This window comes from Protopterus annectens, chromosome 2.part2, assembly GCF_019279795.1.
Source record: "Protopterus annectens isolate FY-2018-M chromosome 2.part2, PAN1.0, whole genome shotgun sequence".
Classification (NCBI taxonomy): domain Eukaryota; kingdom Metazoa; phylum Chordata; order Ceratodontiformes; family Protopteridae; genus Protopterus; species Protopterus annectens.
The window spans coordinates 299,269,807-299,290,681 of NC_056730.1; the positions used below are offsets into that span (position 1 = coordinate 299,269,807).

Genomic DNA, 20,875 nt, shown 5'->3' on the forward strand with positions numbered 1-20,875 from the left:
ACACAAGACAGCAGTGCTCATTTAGTTTATGCACTTAAGCCTAATAACATACTGTGATGTAGATCAATAGATGAGACCCCTGTTTATAAGATATATATTATTGCTGTTTTGCAGCTGTAAACTCTGTAGCATCATATATTTTTAGTAGCAGATGTAAGATGTGTGCTGTATACTACTACCTGTTCATTACAATAGCCATTCTGGTAGTACAGAAGTTGGTGATGAACATGATTGCTTTTTCTTATGTCCAGATAGCTATTTAGCACCACTGATCTGTAAAATGTCACATGTCTAGCAGTCTGCAGGCATCCTTGCATTCCAAAGGATTTTCTAAAAAATCAAGGTAAAAGCACAAGACAAAAACTGTAAATATTTTATGAAACATAAAAGCTATAAAAATATGCAGACACAAAGTTATCAGTAAAACATCTTCTTTTCAGTAATAACAGACAGTGCATTCACAGTCTTTGCATCAATACCATTATATATTATAATACACACAAACCGAGAATTATATTTGTCTTCAAATGTTTAAAAGACAATTTGTCCTCTCATGGAAACAGTACAACCTTGTTAGCTAGATCTGAGCTTTTACCACATGAAAAAAAAAATTCCTGTATGAGCACCTGTTTCTTTATATATTTACAGAAATATGCAAAGGTATGCCTAATCGTATAAGTAATACTACAAATAACACTATCTCTCAAGATGTGCACCTTACAGTAAAATATCAATAACTGTTTTTGTCACTGTCATCTCTAAGTTTTCCCTTTATGTCATAGAATAGTGTGGATGTCACTTAGTTGTGGAAATATTAAGTACATGAAGAAATATTGCATATCTTCATAATTATTTGTAAACCAATAGCAATATGTCTAGTAAGTGTAATGTACTATAACTGGACTTTGACAATATGTATATTTTCCCCCATTATGGCATGCACATTGTGCCCCTCAATAATATGTAACTCTCTCAATTTTGAAAGTATGAATTTAAGTATAAAAAATATGGATAAGTGACAGTCATTTGTATTTCCACTGCAGAACATTCTAGATTAGTGCCATTTATAGAGTTCATAGAGTTCATAGATTAGTACTAGGCTAACTGTCCCTGTGGGCCATTTTAATCCTAGCCCATTTCCCCATTGAGAATTGAACCCTGCACCTTGTGTCTGTAAGGTGAACACCTTAACTATCATGCCAGTCCCCTCCCCTTGTTAATTACACCTGGTCATTTTAATGTTGACATGTATTAATTGGCAAGTCATGGAGTTAAAGCAGTCCTCAAAATATCTGGATGCCGTAAGGAGCTATGGCTGCTAACTGGAAGGCTTTAAAGGCTTGAATGAGATGGCTCAACTCATTTGTGCAAGCCAAAAAAAAATCAGGATGCTAACCCCGAAAACATTCCACTATTGGATCATCACATTTGAATGGATTTGTTAGTTATAGGAAATATCTCAGTTTGAAAATGACACACTTCCTTTTCCACTTCTTTTGTCCCATTGACCTGACAACTGTAGTAAATGTCTTCAAAATGGATAGCTCCAGGATTTACTATGCTGAGGACCTAAAAAATCAATTTCTTTATAGTATTTTTGATTCACTAATTCTTATGGATTCCATTATTGCCTTCTAACATAACTAAGTTGAAACTGCAGTGCTGTCAAAGAATATACTTTCTAGGGGCAGTTCCTGATTTTATATCCTTCAGGTTTTTTTGTCATCAATGACACAGTTTTGGTTAACTTCCTTTATGATAGTATGGTCTGTCTGCACACAGTAAAGAATGCAATATTTTCATTCAGGACATTGGGCTTCTCTGTATGTGAAGCAATACACTAAAATAATTCAATGGCTCCAGAAGTACCAATAGAATAAAAAATAAACACTCTAAAGCAGTTCACTCATATTACTCTAAGAATTTAAAAAACCTGCTTTGAAATTCAGAAACAGTTTTCATGCTACAGTAGCCATTTTTGCATGAAAAATGGCCATACATTATGTGGGTGAGATTCAGAGAAACAATGGACTCAGTTGTGAAAATCTGAAAAATTTCACAGCTTGCCTAATATGCCATGGCTGTATAGTAACATGGAAATGAGCAACATTATTAAAATGAATAAGGGCAATGGTGAAAGCAAATGATGTTAAATGAAATTATTGCAATTCAAAAATGTTTATATTTCATGCAGAGAGAAACTACTGCCACAGCTGTTGACTGCAAGAAAATCCTGAAGTTATAGGAGAAAGAAGATGAAAATGTGTATGGGGTAGTTGCCACATTAGTTAAGATGTAAATGCAGGAGACCTTTGTCACTGCCAGAGGTCCAGGAAATGCTCTTGGTCACTCTTGGTGGTGCTGATTCATCTGTTTTTGCTTAACATACCATGCCCTTTACAACACAGAAGTAATGGACCACTAGCATTTAGACAGAGGCATTGTGCAGGAGCTGGCCAAGGTATATAATGTTCATATGCAAGCCCATGGGATGCATGGAGCTGCTATCTCTCTGGACAACAAGGTATGTGCAGTTTAGAGTATACTAGTTACATGGGCCATTCAATGAACAATACAGGGAAACAATAGGTATATACAGTGAACCTGCCTCAAGGATACTCCAGCAGTTCCCAGTGCCATGCTACAACATATGTGAAGCATGTGCAGTTTCCTTATACCATGGAAGAGAAAGACAACTCCATTCAGGTATCTTGTGATGTAGCCTATTTCTGTGAAGTAAGTGAAGCCACAGACTGCAACCCTATCACATAAAAGACCCCACCTGGGGAGCAGTATATAAAAAGTAAGGGGTTTCCACTCAATTTTCATAATGTCTGTAATGCACAGGGTATAATATACATTGTGTGAACAGGCCAGCTGGGAAATGGCTACAGCTCCCACATTTGCTATGCATGTAATTTATCCACAGGTCATTTTATTGGTGATGTTGAATATGGCCTGAAGCTGTGGCCATTGACACAAATTAGAAACTCGCAGACCATGGCAGAGAATGCATAGAATAATAAAGTGTCACAGACCCAAGTCATTTTTGAATGTCTGTTTGTCCTGTTAAAGGCTTGCTTTCACTGTCTGGATGGAACATGCATTAAAATCTGGGCAAAGTGTGCAGTGTTACACCACATGTTGATATGTAAATGGTTGCCGCAATGCACAGACATTCATGGGTCAGCAGTAGAAGAGGAGCTGACTGCAGGGAATAACTAAAACATATGATGTTGGGCACAGTATGCAGTGGAATGAGCTAAGAGGCAGCATTTGTTTCATAAGTAGGGGTCAGAAAGGACTACATATAATGTTATTAAAAATGTCTGCAGGTCTACAACCAACTGTCTTATACCATACATAGGCTGGTCACATTGTGCATCAGGCACAGGCTACCCAAGTAGAGAGGGCAGGGCACAGATGACTTAACATACACTTTTGGGAGGGCTGCAGTGTCAGGTGTCATTGACTGGTAGTATGACTACAGGTGGGATTGAGGATTAATGCTGTGTATGTGTGTGTGTTATTGTTGGGTGATTGAGGAGGGCCAGATAAATTGGCCACAGAGGGGGTGATGTCCACATTGTCACATGACCATATAATGGTGGGAAATGCAAATATTCTTGTCTTCATTTATGGAGGGACACAGCTCCAGCAGATGATGCAGCACTGTACTGGGATCTGGCCAACAGGTCCAGTGTACCTGCAGGAGACATATGCACTGACAGTGCATATCCCTGTCAATGGGACACCCACTCCTGGGAAGCTCACAGGCCAGTCCACAGAATGCACAGAGAATGAGTTCACCATGAGTGCAAATTGTTGATCATGTTATTGATGTTTTTCACAGGAGCACTCTGTTTGCATCTGTGTCCACTTTGCCCAGCATTGCCCTCAACACTGGATGGTGGTGTGGCTATGGTTCCTAGACCATGTCCTCCCCCTTTGAAGGTGGGCTTCCTCACTGTAAGCAGATGTGAACCAGCCAAGGGAGGGAAGTGAGGTGATGTGTATTTGCACAGGGACACCAGCTGTGTGCAAACTCTCTGTGCCACCTGTACATAATATTGTACATCTGACCCATGTACTCCAGCAAGTCTTCACATAGATCATGTATTGCACTGACCAGTTCGGCTATGATTGTATTGGTGTCTGCCAGTCCCCGTACAAATATTAAGTAGAGTGGCCATAGATATACTCATCTTGATAGGAGAGATAGTGCCCATTGCACGTTCAACCACTAGAATACCAACCCTCTTAAGGTCATCATCTTGCTCAGTAGAGCTGGCAGCAACCAAGAAGGTCTATTCCACTGAAGATGTGGCCACTGTCTGGGCAGGTGTGTTGACATCTTCCTGTCCCTGAGTGGTATCATGGGTGAGGAGGGGTGGGTTGCACAGGAGCTGTGTCCATGGAAGTGGGGTGGAAATCTCACCATCACATTATCTGAGTCTACCTCTGACACTGTGATCCTCAACTGCACTAGGATCGTAGGAAGTTATGGTTACCCATTAAATCGTCTAGACTGCTTTTGAAGAAGGCCAATGAGGTGCTCTGTTTGACATGAAGAGGGAGACTGTTCTAAAGGTGTGGTAACCTCTGGGAGACAAATCTGTCTCTCAAGTGGGTTCTATTAATGTCACATACAAGGTTAAGGTCTTTAGAGCGTGTAACCCATGTACCATTTGACTTGCAGAGAGGCAGCATTTGAAATAAAGCAGGGTCAGAGATTGCATCGTATGGAAGGCAGAGATCGTCTCTGAGCAGTCTGTATGAAACAGAATAAAGTGACAGTGATTTCAGATGACCCACATAGGACAGATGATGACGACTTAGAATTTTCCTTATGAGGAACCTTTGTGGTCTCTTCATTTGCTGTAATTGCTTGGAAAATTACATACCAAAAGGGGCATTGCACTCAATTATTGGCCTGATGAGGGAAAAATACAGGAAGTTTCTAACTTCTTTTTTTTTTCTGGAGGAAATGCCCTTACGTATGAGATGAGCAATATAGAATGCCCTTCTTACCACTGTGGAGACATGGTGGTCAAAGCTGAGGTTGATGTCAACCTTTGTGTTCAGGTCTTGCACCACTGTGTGCATACTTAAGGTATTGTGATTGATATGGCAGTTAGCAGGAGCATTGCCCCTACAGAAAGAGATGATAATACATTTTTTTGCATTGAGTTGAAGGTCATGACTTTGGCACCTATCATTTGTTTGTGTAAGACTCTCTTGTAGGATGTTGGCATCATTTGGAGATTCTATGATCGCTGCCAGTTTGCAGTCATCAACAAACTTTGTCAGCCACAGACCTTTAGGTTTTCCTTGTACTTTGAAGAAATAGATTCCAAACACTAGAGGTACCAGGACTTTTCTGTGTGGAGTACCCCTGGTTACAGGTCTGCTATTAGAGGTGGATTCCGCTATTTTGACTATATGGGTTCTATCAGTGAGCCAGTTAGCGACCCATCTAACAGTGTAAGGGTTGATACCTAGCTGGGTGAGTTTGTCAATGATGCTTGAGTAGAGGATAGTGTCAAATGCCATGGCTATGTCAAGGTAGGCTGTATGCACACATTGCCCCAAAATTAGGTAGGCCTATATCCACAGTGGAATTCAATTTAGAAGATTGAAAGCCCATAACATTGAAATCCAAAACACTGAGACCAAAATCTTGAAAATTCAAAACATTGAGTTCCATAACATTGAAAATACATAGGAAACCAAAATTTAATATATGCCAGCACATCTTTATACAGAAACAAATAAAAAACAAACCATATTACACTTCTCCAACTATAAGCAGGGGAACAAACCCCCCAGCAACCCCCATGTGGGGGGCTCTGCTCCCCACACTTCGTGCTACTTAAATATCTCAACTCCGAGATTGCACTACACAGAACAAAATGGCAAGTATACCATTCCACGTTTCATGACTGCATGTTTAAATTGTAAAAAAATATCCTCAACCTTCTCTTAGAAACACTATTTCATTGTTAAAACATTACACATTGCCATCTCTCTCTCCAATACTTACGGCAAGGAGGATGCACACATTTGTATGTATCATCGTTTTGTAGACGACCTTTTCTTTGGATGGAATGGTGAAGAGGATGCCCTGTTAAGGTTTTTTGACTGTTTAAATACTAGTAGTAGTTTTTTAAAGTTTACCATGAAAAGTTCCAAGGTGAAAGTAAATTTCTTGGATGTTGAATTAGAGAGGGGACCATTGGGTGATCTTGTAACCAGGATGCTTAGGAAGGATTGCTATCGACTGGCCTACCTACATAGGAATAGTATGCATCCTCAACATATTTTTACGAACATAGTGAAGGGACAGGTAATGAGGGTCTCACTATTGTCATGTAAGGATCAAGATTTTGTGACAGGTATAAAACAACTGCAGAGGGATTTTAAGGGCAGGGGTTATACCCGAGCAGAGGTGGAGTTTGCTTATAGGAAGGTGTGCCAGGAGAGGCAGGGTAGAGCTAGACCCTACTTCTCTGTTGGATGTAGTGATGAAATGATTAGGATGAAACAAAAGCATGATGTACCTGTGGTTTTGTCATACACGAATGATGTGGGAATGATTAGAGATGTAATAAGCAATAATTGGCAGGTTTATATATAAGAATCAGCATCTCTGTTACCGCAGAGCTCACAGAGCTGGTGGTGAAGTTTTAGGTGGTACACCAAAATGAAGCGGTTACATGTATTGTGAGTTTATTGATGGATCATGCTTTTTCAAACACCCTGGGACTTTTTCAGGACCTTTGGTGCCTGAAAGATATGGCTGATTGTAACACCAAGAATGTAATGTATGTGGCCCACTGTAAAATTTGTTTTAAATTTTATGCAGGGAAGACCAATCGTCGTTTGAGGGAACGGATTAGGGACCATGTCTGTTGCACCAGGAGAGGGTTAGATTATAGTGCCCTGGCCAAACACACAATACAGGCAGGGAATGACCATGTTTTTATGTTCCAGGTATTACAAGTGCGGATTGAGAATCTAAGGCTAGGTGATTTTATAAATAGGATGGAATGCATTGAGTTACAATGGATTTTGAGGTTAGGGCCACACCGAGGAATTGGTCTCAATGATTCAGTTCCCCTGAAACCTGTTTTAAAGAATAGGAGGTTGAAATAGTATGATGAGCTTCACTACAAGTTTAGAGTACTGTTCCTTTAAAATTGAATTGTTTTAACTGGAAAGTATTTTTGAAGGGAATTTTTTAAAAATATGATAGGTTGTAATGATTTTAAGCATTAGTATATCTAAGGTGCGTGTATCATTTGATTTTTATGTTTTATACACATAGAATAAATAACATTAGAATATTGGAACATAGATTAGGAATAATTGCAATATATACATGTTGGAACTGTAGTCCATTTAATGGATTTTTAAGTAAGTTATTGACATACAGTGAGCATGCTTACATCTCTGTAAGAATATAGATAGAATGGACACAGGTCCGGAGATGGGACTGGCAAAACAAATGTTTGAGCACCTGAGTAAAGCTGTGTAACAAAAGACTGGGGTATGTCACCTTTTGTACTGTGCATGAAATTAAATATTCTTAAGAAAACAGATGTTTCAAAAATATGGTGTATGGCTGTACACTGAGAAGTGCATAAGATGAGGGGCCATTGGTTCAACCTTTGTTTACAAGAACCATTGTGGGTAAGATTGTCTGCAGTGATGGCTAGGCTAGGCTAAAGACAAAAATGCATGTGTCCAAAATAGATAAGCACATTTGCTGTGGTACCTTTTATTTCATCATACAGGAAATTAGATAAGAGTATGGCCTAGTGTGACACTTCTGCTATTTGTTAGGACACTTTGTCCTAATCAGTTTTGCATCACAACACTGAGCTGTGTGCATTCAAGCAAAACACACTTAGCCAGTATAATTTGCTGCAAATATGTTTGCAATGTTTTCTTGTAATGAGATTTTTTATGCTATTGTCAGTTATGAATCAAAGTGACCATATAAGATTGACAGGTTTTCAAGTTAATAAAACTGCAACTCAGTGAAAGTTGCCCCTTTTGATTATGTTTGCTTCCCTAGTATTGTTATTATTTAAATAATGGTTTGGGGTAAAGCCCACATGTGGCAGGTGCATTGGTGCTTTCTAAAGAATGCTTGTTTTGTAGTTCTTTCTGCGGACATTTCCATGAATTGTGTTACAAATTCAGACTTCTGTAAGACGTCAAGAATCTGAATCAAATTAAGCTGTTCTTGCAGTTAAAGGTAACTGATCAATCAAAAATCTGAAAGAAGCACATAAGTAAAATGCAGATATCTTTTTTTTCCTTCTAGGAAGGATATTCTTCGATTCTTGGATGCAGAAAGAGATGTCTCAGTTGTCAAGGGCAACATTAAACCAGGTACCAAAATCCACTATGTAATAGACAGAGGATGCACCTTCAACATTTCCCATACTTTTCATAGCCTCCTTCCTGAAGTGTCACCGATGAAGAACAAGAGATTCAAAACCTGTGCTGTGGTTGGAAATTCAGGGATATTACTAAACAGTGGCTGTGGAAAAGAAATTGACAGTCATGAATTTGTAATAAGGTGAGTTGTCACAAGTTGGAGTTGTTTACCTCTGTCACTTTAATTTGTACCTGATTTTTAAGAATATCACCATTTTACTGCAAAAAATGCATTGGAATGTGTTTTATGTGGGTACACTAGAAGCTGATATTGTTCTCCTTAAAATGGAAAATTAGCAGCTGACAAATGCTTTGCTTCTTTGTAGAAATGGTTATTTTAACCCATGGAGTCTAATTCACAAAGCAGATCAATAATGTAGCCTCTCCTATACTTACATTTGCAACTATTGCATGACTTAAGTACATCTCTAACACAGGATGACCAGAAATTGTGACTTACTGGCTAGATGGTAATCCATGAAATAGCAGGCAATATTATTGTATTTTTAGTTCCCTGTGACCAAAGAAATTTATCACACAACCAGCAAAAAGGAGAAAACTAACTAACTTCAGTAGCCATATACACAGGGCCAGGTTTAATAAAGCCTACACTAAGTATACACGATATGTATTCAATAAAGTTCTTATCACATTTTGTGTACTTTCTAGTCACTCAGAAAGATTACACAAGTGTGTGTGTAGTCTACATTTTGTGGTATCCTTTCTGAATCCCTGTCAATATATCAAGCTGCAATAATATCAGTAGGAAAACTTAAATTAGGAGGAAGAAGGTGTGAATTATGTCTGTGTTGTTTGTTCATTCAGAACAGTGTACACTTTGAATCTGGCCCATGATGTAATAAAAACATTAGCAAATACTCTAAAATAGAATGATACATTTTCTATTAAAGCAATAATCCGCAGCTGTGCATGGGTCTGTCAGGATTTACCCACGGTTTATTTTGTTTGATCACGAGGGTGATTAAACCCTAATTAAACAAAGCCAACAGTGGGTGAATTCTGATATGCCATTAAACCGGAGTAGATCATTGCTTTTAAACAATGACATTATTTAAGAAAGAAAATACTTAACTTTCGTAAATAATGTGATTGTGTAAAGAGACTTCTGTCTTCTTCTTGATGTCTTTGCTATTCTGATGTACTGGGCATGCGTATGGGGCTTGTGCTCCCATTCTTGAGGGTACATCAGTGCAGGAAAAGAGATGAAGAAAACAATCTCATTACTGTTTTTTTTTGTTATTTTTTGTTTGTTTTTCAAACTGTTAAAAACTGGCTTTTACAAGGACTGCACTAAAATATGAGGAACATCAGGTATGTTCCAGTTTGATATTTGCAAGCTGTAGCTGATTTTTCTTGTATTTTGTTGTGTCCTCCAATATATGCCAATAGACAAGTCTGTCCATTGAATGGTACTTAGCAGCTGGACATTTTTCTATTGCTATATGCTCGTGGGCACACTGGTTGGGCTGTCCAGTCAGTGTGCTTGTTTTTGAATAGTAATAGGCCATTATTGTATAAACCTTAGCAAAAATCAACACTGAGCCAATATGAAGTCAACAAAGGAAACATCTTCACCTTGAAAACAATTAGCAGTGCTTCTAAAAGCAAGCAAGGGGACAGTGTCCAAAAGATTTGTTTTCAGTGTGTCTGCCTTGATTCCAAAAGACTTGCTCCCAGTGTAAGTGGCTTACTTTGGTGTAAGGCCTGTCTATAAATAGGGTTACGCCAGGGACCAGCTTGAAAAAGACCTGCAAGCAAGAATTTTTGAATAGTGCCAAAGGTGTTTAGCTAAATTTGTTGCAGTCTTAATTTTCTAGTTAAATTAACTGAGAATCAGAAATTTAATAATGTAGAATTGCGTTACGCTCACCGTTATATATAACAATTATATACAACAGATTCAGCAAGCTGAACAATATGTCACAGTCTATGTTTAACTGTAAACAGTTCTGAAAATCTTAAAAAGTAAATGTATTAATTACTTGACTATATTAAATGGAATCCGCAGTGGTGCAGCAGTAGCATTGTTGCCTCACAGCAAGAGGTTCTCCCGTTCAATTCTCGGTTGGAGTGCGGGGAGTGCCTTCTCTGTGGAGTCTGCATGTCCTCCCCGCGGTTTGGTGGGCATTCGAAAGACATGCGTAAATGGGCATGCCTTCGTTGAAGGTTGGACATCGAGCTGGCACCTCGGCGTTCGTGAAAATCTACTGCCAATCATTGGCGGACCAGAGTTCCGCTGTGGCGACCCCTAACCGGGAAAAGACAAACAACAACAACTTGAATATATGAAATGTTGAGCAGTTTAGTAAAATAAGCTTAAAATACATATAGCAACACTTGAAATAGAATGTGACTTGATTTCATGCTTATTAATGGGCAGAGAATGCTGCTTAGTGACTGAACTAACAGTTCTCCTGTAATTAAACAGAGATTTGAGAGCGTGATAGTATGTTTTAGTTGTGAGCTAAATCACCATCATGTTGAATATATCATACTGAATATTATTTATCTGTCAGGTAGTCTCACAGACTGCTTTAAATATCTGAGCACAATATTAGAATCCATTAGTGAGTGCAAAACATGACAAAAGACAAGTAAAAATATAGATATCAAGATATCAACAGCAAATGACACGTATAATCGTTAATATTGTATTTTGTACCAAATTCGTAGAAATAAAATGCTACAGATCTAAGTGTAGATAGTTAAATGCACCAGTAACTTATTAAGATTTTGCCTCTCATACAAACAGAAGTTTGGACTGCCTTATGACAGTTAATGATTTAGAATGCCTGGTTTCTGAATCCTGGGAAGCTTATAGTAAGAGTCCAATTTGAGGAGCAAGTTCATACACACAGATATGAAAAAATAATACATTCATTCATTAATATATTAATTCATTGTCTGATTAGCCCTGTAATCCATTTCAGGGCAACAGGAAAATAGAAAATTCAACTTTTATTTATTTATTTTATTTATTTTACATTTGTTGACCGGGCTAGTCCAGCTGGATACATATCCATTTTCAGCAGAGGCCCGGGGAGAAAAGCTCCTCGAGAGTACAAAACAATATTTGATTTTAATAAAAAAAAAAACTTGTACATTTTAAACTTGAAGAATGAGTAAAGTCTGGCTGAAAGCCACAAAAAAGCATGCATGAGCTTCCTTGCAACAAGATAAATATTCCCATGAACTCAGATCAGGCAAACCAACTACATAATGCTCTTGAAGTGACTCACTGCTATTTTAATTTCATATGCGTTATATATGAGTCCAGTACCAGTAGCTCCCTGGAGAGTAAAGGTGCACCACTTTAAAATCAGGACTCTTGGAGGAAAACTTTAATTTACAAATCAGGTTTAAAGTATTTAATTTTAATTATGAAGAAGGTGTGAGCAGGAGCCTATCCACAGTGGATTCTAAAATAATATGATCAGTCAGTTAAAACACATTCTTGTATAACCATCATGTCCTGCAAGTTGCAAAATCCATATATTTTTTTCAGAAACGGGAGAACATATTAACAGCCATACTTGAGAACTGTGCATTCAGTCTGAAATATACATAGAATCAAGTAAGTAATAAACAAATCTGTAATTAATATAACACTAATTGTAGTACATATCATGCAATCAAGTGACATTTCATTAAAAACTGGTTCTCTGTCTTATCTCTGACGAGTTCTCTTACAGTCTCTGTCTCACAGAACTCTGAATAAGCTAAAGCCGGTACTAGAAAATGAAAGAATGAATTAAGCAATAAAAAGAGGGGCAACTCCCCAATCTATACTTAAAATGGAGTTAGCTTGTTGACTGTATAAAAATAACTTGTTAAATTCTAGTTATGAGCTAAATTGCTAAATGTCGGTACCACTCTAAATGTTGTAATGGTTGCTAAAATAAATCACACAGTATTGGACTAAAACTGTCTTAGGTCACTGTCCCTGGGATTCAGCAAGCTCTGCAAGGCATGCAGGAATAGTGCAAGAGCTGCTGCATGCAATATGGCCGACGAACGATCCTGGAAAGAGCTCCCGGGATGTGCACAAGTGCTCCTGCACTATTCCTGCATGTACACAGCTCCTGTATGCTAATTACCCCATTTGCAGGTGAAAACCATGCAAATGAGGTAAATTAGCGATCCAGGAAGCAGGCAGGCATCTGTGCAGGAATAGTGTAACCTGCAGGAATGTATTCGGCTACTAACCGAATACATTTCTGCAAATTACAAAACGGAGGCATGACAGTTCCAAAAGAAAGCATGTATTTAGTGTAGTAGGCATGCCAATGGCCAAATGTATGGCCATTGGCATGGGAAATACTTGCAAAATTATAAAAAATAACTTTTTTTTTTTGACTGGTATCGGCCGTTTAAGCGTAGGGCAGTGTTGTGCAAACAGGATTGTCCCCAAAATAAGAAAAAAAGTTGGAAACAAGCTTTTAAACCAAAATCAGCATTCTGCCATAATAGTCAATGGCATGCATAAGACAACAATACCATGGAATAGTGGTTGCTAAGGTGGAAGGCTAAGTGTCAGTTTTGTAACCATGCATTAGCAGTCAGTTTTATGCAAATGAGGGGATTGATACTGATTCACAGATTTCCCCTCACTGTAAGCTTGCACCCAACTGTGTTGGTGCAGCAACACCATGGTATAAGCCTAAGAGGTAGATGATATCATAAAGGTTAGTGTCATGTATGCATGCTGTAAGCTTATTGGAGCTCTGTGGCCTGTGTTTGCCCTTAGATAAGCACAGCTAAGGAAGGGGGGGGGGGTGTCTGAAGCTGCCTAACAGTGTTTACATTGCCTAAACAGGTGTGAGCACCATGCACCAGGTTTTAAACAAACAAACAAAAAAAAACAGGAAATAGCAGCTCTGTTCACATCTGAGCACTAGGTATGTGCAGCATGCCTCAGTGCTTAAAAGGGAAGACAATGGGAAGGGAAAACAGCAGTAGGAAGGCAATCAAGGAGAACTAGCATAGCTGGCAGGTGAAATGTATCAGAATCAGCCAATTACACAGGCAGCAGACCAGCCCAGCACACTACTATAAACTATGTAAACAACTTTCACTCTGTTCTTTTCCCACAAACTCTACACCATCGGTGTACACAGACAGGGAAGTTTTAACTGACAAAATGATAGGGGCTGCTGTCGCTCTTATGCATCAATATGTGGAAGAGGCTGAGGGTGGTGAAGATGAGAATGCTGATGACCAACCCACAGTGAGGAGAATGAGAATAGTGTACAGACTCAGGGTAACCTACCAGGGGCTAAATGAGCTGGAGATAGTGGAGCACTATAGGGTGGACAGAGACATCCTACAGCAAATTGTTGAGCTGTGCTGGCCACACATCACACACAGAACCAACAGAGGGAAACCCATCCCAGTGGATACTAAGGTATGTGTAGGCTTAAGAATGCTAGCCACAGGTACCTTCCAAAGGCCAACTGGGGATATCATGGGGATCTCACAGGCATCAGCATCCAGGGTACTGCACCAGTTCCTGGATGCCATGTCAGCACATGCCAGTGAGCACATATATTTCCTCAACACCCATGAGGCATAGTCCTGCAATATGCATCTCTTCCACCAAATAGCAGAATACCCTGAGGTAGTGGGTGATATAGACTGCTCGCACATACACATCAAATCACCACCCAGTGAGCAGGGTAGGGTTTACATAAATCGCCAGGGCTTCCCCTCCATCTACTGCCAGGTCGTGTGCGATACCCAGGGCATTATAATGAATGTGTGTGCGCGGGCAGCCCTGGAAGCTATCACGACTCCCACATCTGGCATATGACATAGCTGTGCTAGAGATTTGCCAGTGGGGACATCCCATATGGCCACCTATTGGGGGATGCTGGTTACGCACTGGATCCGTGGCTCATGACACCTATCAGAAATGCACACACACACGAACAAGAACTCCATAATGAGGCAAACACTCAAACCATAATCATAATAGAGCATGTGTTTGGGATGCTCAAGTCATGGTTCTGGTGCCCGGATATATCCGATGGAGCCTTGCAGTACTCTCCAGCTACATGTACACAAATTTTCATTGTATGTGCCATGCTACACAATATGATCTTGCGGAAACAGCTGCAGCAGGAACAGCACAGGGCAGGGCCACACAGCCCCCACCATTGCCAAGGCCAGCACAGGCACAGAGTGATTTGGAGGAGGAACAAACTGAGCCTGCCCATGTAGGCAAAAGGAGGCGTGCCCCCAGTATGCCCAGGCTTTGGCAAAGAGGCAACACATAGCACATACACTGACATGGTAGGAACCCAGGGAATGACACTTCTCTCTGACTCGCACATACACTAAAAAGGATGCCAAACATGACACTACCTGTGCTTTACCATTTTTAGAGAGTGTACTATGTGTATCCAAATAATCCGACATAGCCCTCCAGCACCATCCTCAATACTGGCACAGCCACAAGGTAAGTCACTCTTCTTATCATTTGCTGAATGGAATAGTATGTTCTGCTAGTTGTATCTATGGTATGGATGTGAGTATGCAAGGGAATCGGGTGTGGTTGAGTGGGATGGCAGCAGATAGTGGACACCTATATAGGGAGCATGAAATCCATAACAAATACTGGTGTCAACAAAGTAGGCAGAACTAGGCAAGGTGACAAATCCCACTGCAGTACATGTGGTGGCCCAAATGTGTGTCCGCAGGAAACACACATGCATGTCAGCGAGGCTTACATACCTAACAAACAACCTCAGCTTGCAGGCAGGTATAGATGATCACAAAGAAAGGCTGTGCTAAGGCCTCCAATTGATGGTAATGGGGAACAGCCCCACTCCAGACCTACACAGACAGACTACAACATGTCAGGCAGTTGTATGTTAATTCTGAAGGGTGAGAAGTCTGAAACTGAAATGTAGGTCAATAAAACCTAAGATCTGTACTCTACTGATGTGCCTCTAGTCTGCGTGATAGGTCAGAACACAAAATGAAATGGAAGCCAACAGAGTGCCTGAAATACCAGTATAGTCATAGCAAATGTTTATAGTTGTCAGGTTTGCCCCCCCATAATACTATGTAGAAATCCAGTAACATGTACGTGTGGGTTTAATAACAGTGGAGCACAGATTACCTGAGCTGGCCCAATTTACAGGGTAGATTGTTGCATGTGTACAATATGCAGGGCTCTGTGTGTTAGGTTGTTGTGTGTTTTATATTGTGTGGAAGTGGTCAGCATGTAGGCATGGAGGGTTGTGTCCCGGTGGCCTATGGCCAGTACTGTTGATGACAGGGCCATGTTCTGACAACTGCAGTGCCAACCACAATGCATCCCAGCAAGACCCAATTCAGCAGTCATCCATACTCATTGTTCAGATGTAATATCTGTCACCATCTGAAAGATGGACATGCCATGAATGTGGGCCCAGACATACACCCAGTACACAGGTGGAAGTACCCTAGACGGAGTACATAAAATTTAGCCGTCAACTGCACACACCTTTGGAATTGTACATACAGGTTAGCAGCACATTAGTTGTCTGTATAGTATGGAATACTGATGTAGTCTGGCTAATCACTGGCAGACCACAAAAGGCAGAGTTATGAAGTAATGAGAGATTGCCTATGTCCCCGCACAAGGCAGTATAAGAGGAATGTCCCAAGTATATCTGTCAGTCAGCTGCAAGAAGCTTCTATATCACACATGCACTCAGCTCACCCCACCACCAACCACAGGTTTATCACAGGTCATATCCTTGTTGTTGGGAATGAGTACAGTATGACCCCCACTTCTGTACTGGAATACCCACAGAATGCAGCATGATGAAGAGGTGTCCCATGCAGGTGTGTCCCTAGCTGTAAGCAGCACTCTGCCAGCATCCAGAACAATAGATTAATATGGACAGGAACTATTGCCATTAACACCTTGCACACTTATCCTGTCACCCCAGGGGAATGCAGTGGCTCGCAGCCTGGGACTGTAGGAGTGACAGAATGCACTGGTCTGATACAGATGGCCTGCATCACTACCAGCTGCCCTACAGTCCTCTGTCAAAAGCCTGTGCCTCCCCCATACATACTCACCCATGTACAAGCAGGGGATCCTCAGCCACCACAGTACCAAGGTGTTGGACCATTTACACAGACCCATCAGCAAGTGTCTGCAGCTACTCCTCCAGAATGGCATGAGTGTGCAAGAATATGTAGGCTGCAGACCACAATACCAGACACAGCTTCATTCATCCTGCATTTCCCAGGAAATAACTGTGAGCAAATAAGTATATCTGTCAGTAGTCGACATAATACATCACAGTGTAAAACAGTACATGTGTCTGAATATCTTAGTTAACACCAAAACCATGTGACACAAGCAGCACAGACACAATATTTACAGTATCCCACTATCTTTTCCCATTGTGACTCCATATTGTCAACCTGTCTACAGATATCCTGCAGAGACAGGTTGCTAGCTGTAGGTGGAGAACACAAAATCTTTCACTGCAGTACAACCTACCTGGAATGGATTCACACACTCAATACAGAAGGTCATACTGGGCATGCTCCAGCACTTAGAGAAATGAAGCCCATGTCTGACAACAACAGTGGATTATATATATCTGTCAGTCACAGATGTCTCTGCACACACACCACATTGCACACCATTCATGCTTTGCACAAACATTGGATAGGAATACTCACACATATCCAAGGCCAACACACTATAATAGGTCAAACATACACACACACAGATGTGGGGAAGAGAGAGGCAGACAGTGACAAAGAGATTGCCATCATGAGGCCTGTCCCACCACACATCCAATTGGCCAATATCATATGATGTGCCAATGTCAATCACTGTAGACATTTGGTTTTGGTAGCCCTTAGACCTATAGTGTCTGTGGTGCTTGTGATAACTGTGTAACATGATAGTACAAGTCAGTATTCATCTAGCATTTGTATACCCAGTCCTGTTAAATATAAAGTTGTGCTTGACTGAGTGTTGTGTGTGTTTCCAGAGGAATTGTTTATGGCCCATTCACACACACTACACTTCCCATTGCCCATGTTAACACTCATGCTGATGTTAGTCACCTTGAAATAACCCTCTGGCCAATTCTCAGCCCCATAAGCTCCGTGGCACTTGCAATAACTGTGTAATGCTATAGTGTAACATACTAGTTAGGTAGGAGTTCTAATCCCAGACATGGCAACTGTGAAACTGTGTGTGTGTGTGTGTGTGTGTGTGTGTGTGTGTGTGTGTGTGTGTGTGTGTGTGTGTGTGTGTATGTGTAAAATCAATGATTTTGAGGCCATTCACAATCACACCTCCCATTGCCCTACTTTAGCAAGCCTGCTGATGTCAGTCATCTTGCAATACCCCTTTGGACAAAAGTTAGCCCTATAAGCTCCGTGGCGCATGCCATAAATACAGAACAATTTCATAGTAGTAACTACACAGGTATGGGTGTGAATCTTATCTGTGTCAAGTGTTTGTGTGTGTACATATGTATGTGTGTACCTCAAAGACTTTGGCCTCATTTACACCCAGTACACATCTCAGAGCCTGACTTTAGCAGTCCTGCAGATATCATCCACTTTAGAAGTACCTATTGCCAACCCTAAACCATGTCAGGTCAGTGGTGTATGTGGTAAATGTGTAACATAGTGGTCCGTAAAGATTGTTAGATAGAGGTTTAAACCTCACCTCTGGCAAATGTAAATGTGTGTTTAGGGTAAAATTATTTTTGGGATCTCTCACCCACTATGTCAACCAATGCCAGTATGTACAAGGGCTGGTGATGTTCCTCACCTTAGAATTACCTTGGGACAACATCCATCCTATAAGCTCCATGGCACATGTGATAAATGTGGCACACTGTAGCAGCAATACATAGCTAGGTAGGGGTTTGAATCTCAGTACTGGCAAGTGTGTGTGTGTGTGTATGTGTATGTGTGTGTGTGTGTGTGTGTGTGTGTGTGTGTGTGTGTGTGTGTGTGTGTGTGTGTGTATGTGTGTGTGAACAGTATCCTGTGTGGAGGTTGCTGTGATTGTGTAATAACAGGATGCAGTGTGGGGTGGGTTTTGCTAAATTATTATGTTGAAGAACTAGTATATGTCACAGTGTCCACCTTACAAGGACAACATATGTCAAACACCAGAGAGGCTGATGTAGACAATCCATAGCCCTACATGTGACATTATGGATTGATGAACAATGTAGGCAACCCTTGTATTACTCAGAGAACCCTCTCCGCCCACGTCTCATACACAAACACACTTGGCTAGGCAACAACCACTATATTGGTAGTTCCCTGTATATTGCCTCACAGATAGTAACCACGGTGTGATTGCGGTGGACTACATGCCTGTTGACCACAACAGTCCCACTGACATCAGAAAGTACTGTGATGTGTTACATCTTCTGACTGAGTGTGTGTTATCCATCAAGTAAAATGACATGGCACCCTGTTCCAGCCCTACAGTAGGCAAATAAATGCTTACAGTGGTCCTTTTGCTATGTTCCCCACTGGACGCCTGCAACAACTGTAGAGTCTGCAAATGTAATCCACAAAGGGAATACCATGCCTTATACACATACCCTGTATGGACAGATGCCACTTACTCCACTGAATACCTGTATCATGCTGTCATTGTAGGTGCAAGCACAACCGCAGTTCCATAGCCAGGTCTCACCAAATAAGGTCAGGAATGCTACATCAAAAGATATCAATCTGTCCACACAACATGCCCCAGAGATCTTATGTACACTTCCACACATCACAAAACATGCATGTGGGACATTTGCACAGCCCAGACACTGTCCATGTTATGTAATATAGATCGCATATATAGGAAGCAGTGCACATTACTGGCCACCCACAATAGTAAACCAGATGAGTGGATGATGAATACAATACCCATCTGTGGAGACCACTCCAGGGACTACACCCCTGAGCCACACTGGAGACCATTGTCATGTGGCCTGATGCCAAGGTATTCCCTTTGCCTAGCTTTGTACAGCCTTCAGGCCCATTCACCTATTACACATCTGTGAAGCAATGAACCTATGCATCTCAGTACTGGCAAGAGTGTGTGTGTGTGTGTGTGTGTGTGTGTGTGTGTGTGTGTGTGCGTGTGTGTGCGTGCGTGTGTGCGTGTGTGCGTGTGTGTGGAGATTAATGATTTTGAAGCCATTCACAATCAGTACACCTCCCATTGTCGTACTTTAGCATGCCTGCTGATGTCATTCACATTGAAGTAACCCTTTGGCCATGTATCAGCCATATAAGCTCCGTGGCACTTGTGATAACTGCGTAATACTGTAGTGTACTAAACTAGTTAGGTAGGAGTTTAATCCTGATCTTGCCAACTGTAATAATGTGTGTGTTTCCCTCAGAGAGAGTGTGTGTGTGTCTTCATTGACACCTACTTTTTCAAACACTGTAGAGGTAGTTCTAGACAATCCTCAGCCATAAATGTGCACAGCCATGTGCAATTACTATGTGACAGTATGGATAAGTAAACAATATAGGCAACCGTAATAATACCCAGATACCACTCTCCACCCATGGATCATACACAAACACGCTTGGCTCTTACTCTCTTACTCCCTTCCTTTCTTACTTTGTCTCTGTCTCTCTCTCTCTCTCTCCCCCTGTCTGGTGGATGTGGAAAATCTGTTTTGCATAGGCAGCAGCTTGAGTTTTGACAAACAGCATCACAGAGGGTAGTTGAAAATACCTCTTACGACATACACTGTGGAGACAGGCCAACAAACAGGAGGGAGATGTTCCAGACATGGGGACAGAATGTAAGTATTGCTGTTCTGCATCTGAACTAATGTTGGTTTAACAGGGTTTGTGTGGATATGGCTGTTTTACGTGATTTAATATCTGGCATGACAGTGTTATGTGGTTGAGGAAACTCTCACCTGTAGGGCTATCTGCAGACTGGCCAGAGTTTGGAGTATTACATGTGTTTGTGTTACTCACACATTTCCAATCTTTAGAAATGCAGTAGCATACTATGATGTTTGCAGGCAGTACATGGTGAAATCCATGTGAGTTACTGACTTCATATCCCTCAGAAGAGATATGTCACAACAAACCCTGTTATACCAGGAAATTTTTCAGTTTATCAAAGCAGTATGTCAATATTGGTCCTGTGTTTGTGCCTCCGTCCACCAAGTTTATCACCCTTTGTCCATATGTCATGCAGTAAGAGGTGCATATGTACAGTACAGCATTATTTACTGACATCATACCCGATAACAAGCCAGTGAGATATCAGACTACTAGACATGTTATGTGTAGTAGGCCTTATATTTGAGGACAAAACCTGGACATTCTGTTGTAGTCTGTACAGTAGTGAGGTCTGTGTACTTTTGGTGATTGTTGACAGACTGTGTACTGTGAA

The 20,875-nt window shown here is 40.8% G+C and overlaps 1 protein-coding gene across 1 annotated transcript in view; it reads left to right on the forward strand.

Annotated features, from left to right (window-relative positions):
• The window catches only part of ST8SIA4 (ST8 alpha-N-acetyl-neuraminide alpha-2,8-sialyltransferase 4), a 905,236-nt gene that overhangs the window by 598,610 nt on the left and 285,751 nt on the right, over positions 1-20,875 (forward strand). Inside the window, exon 3 of the mRNA XM_044063874.1 lies at positions 8,333-8,590. Coding sequence (XP_043919809.1) covers positions 8,333-8,590 — 258 coding nt within the window. The remainder of the gene's footprint in view (positions 1-8,332; positions 8,591-20,875) is intronic.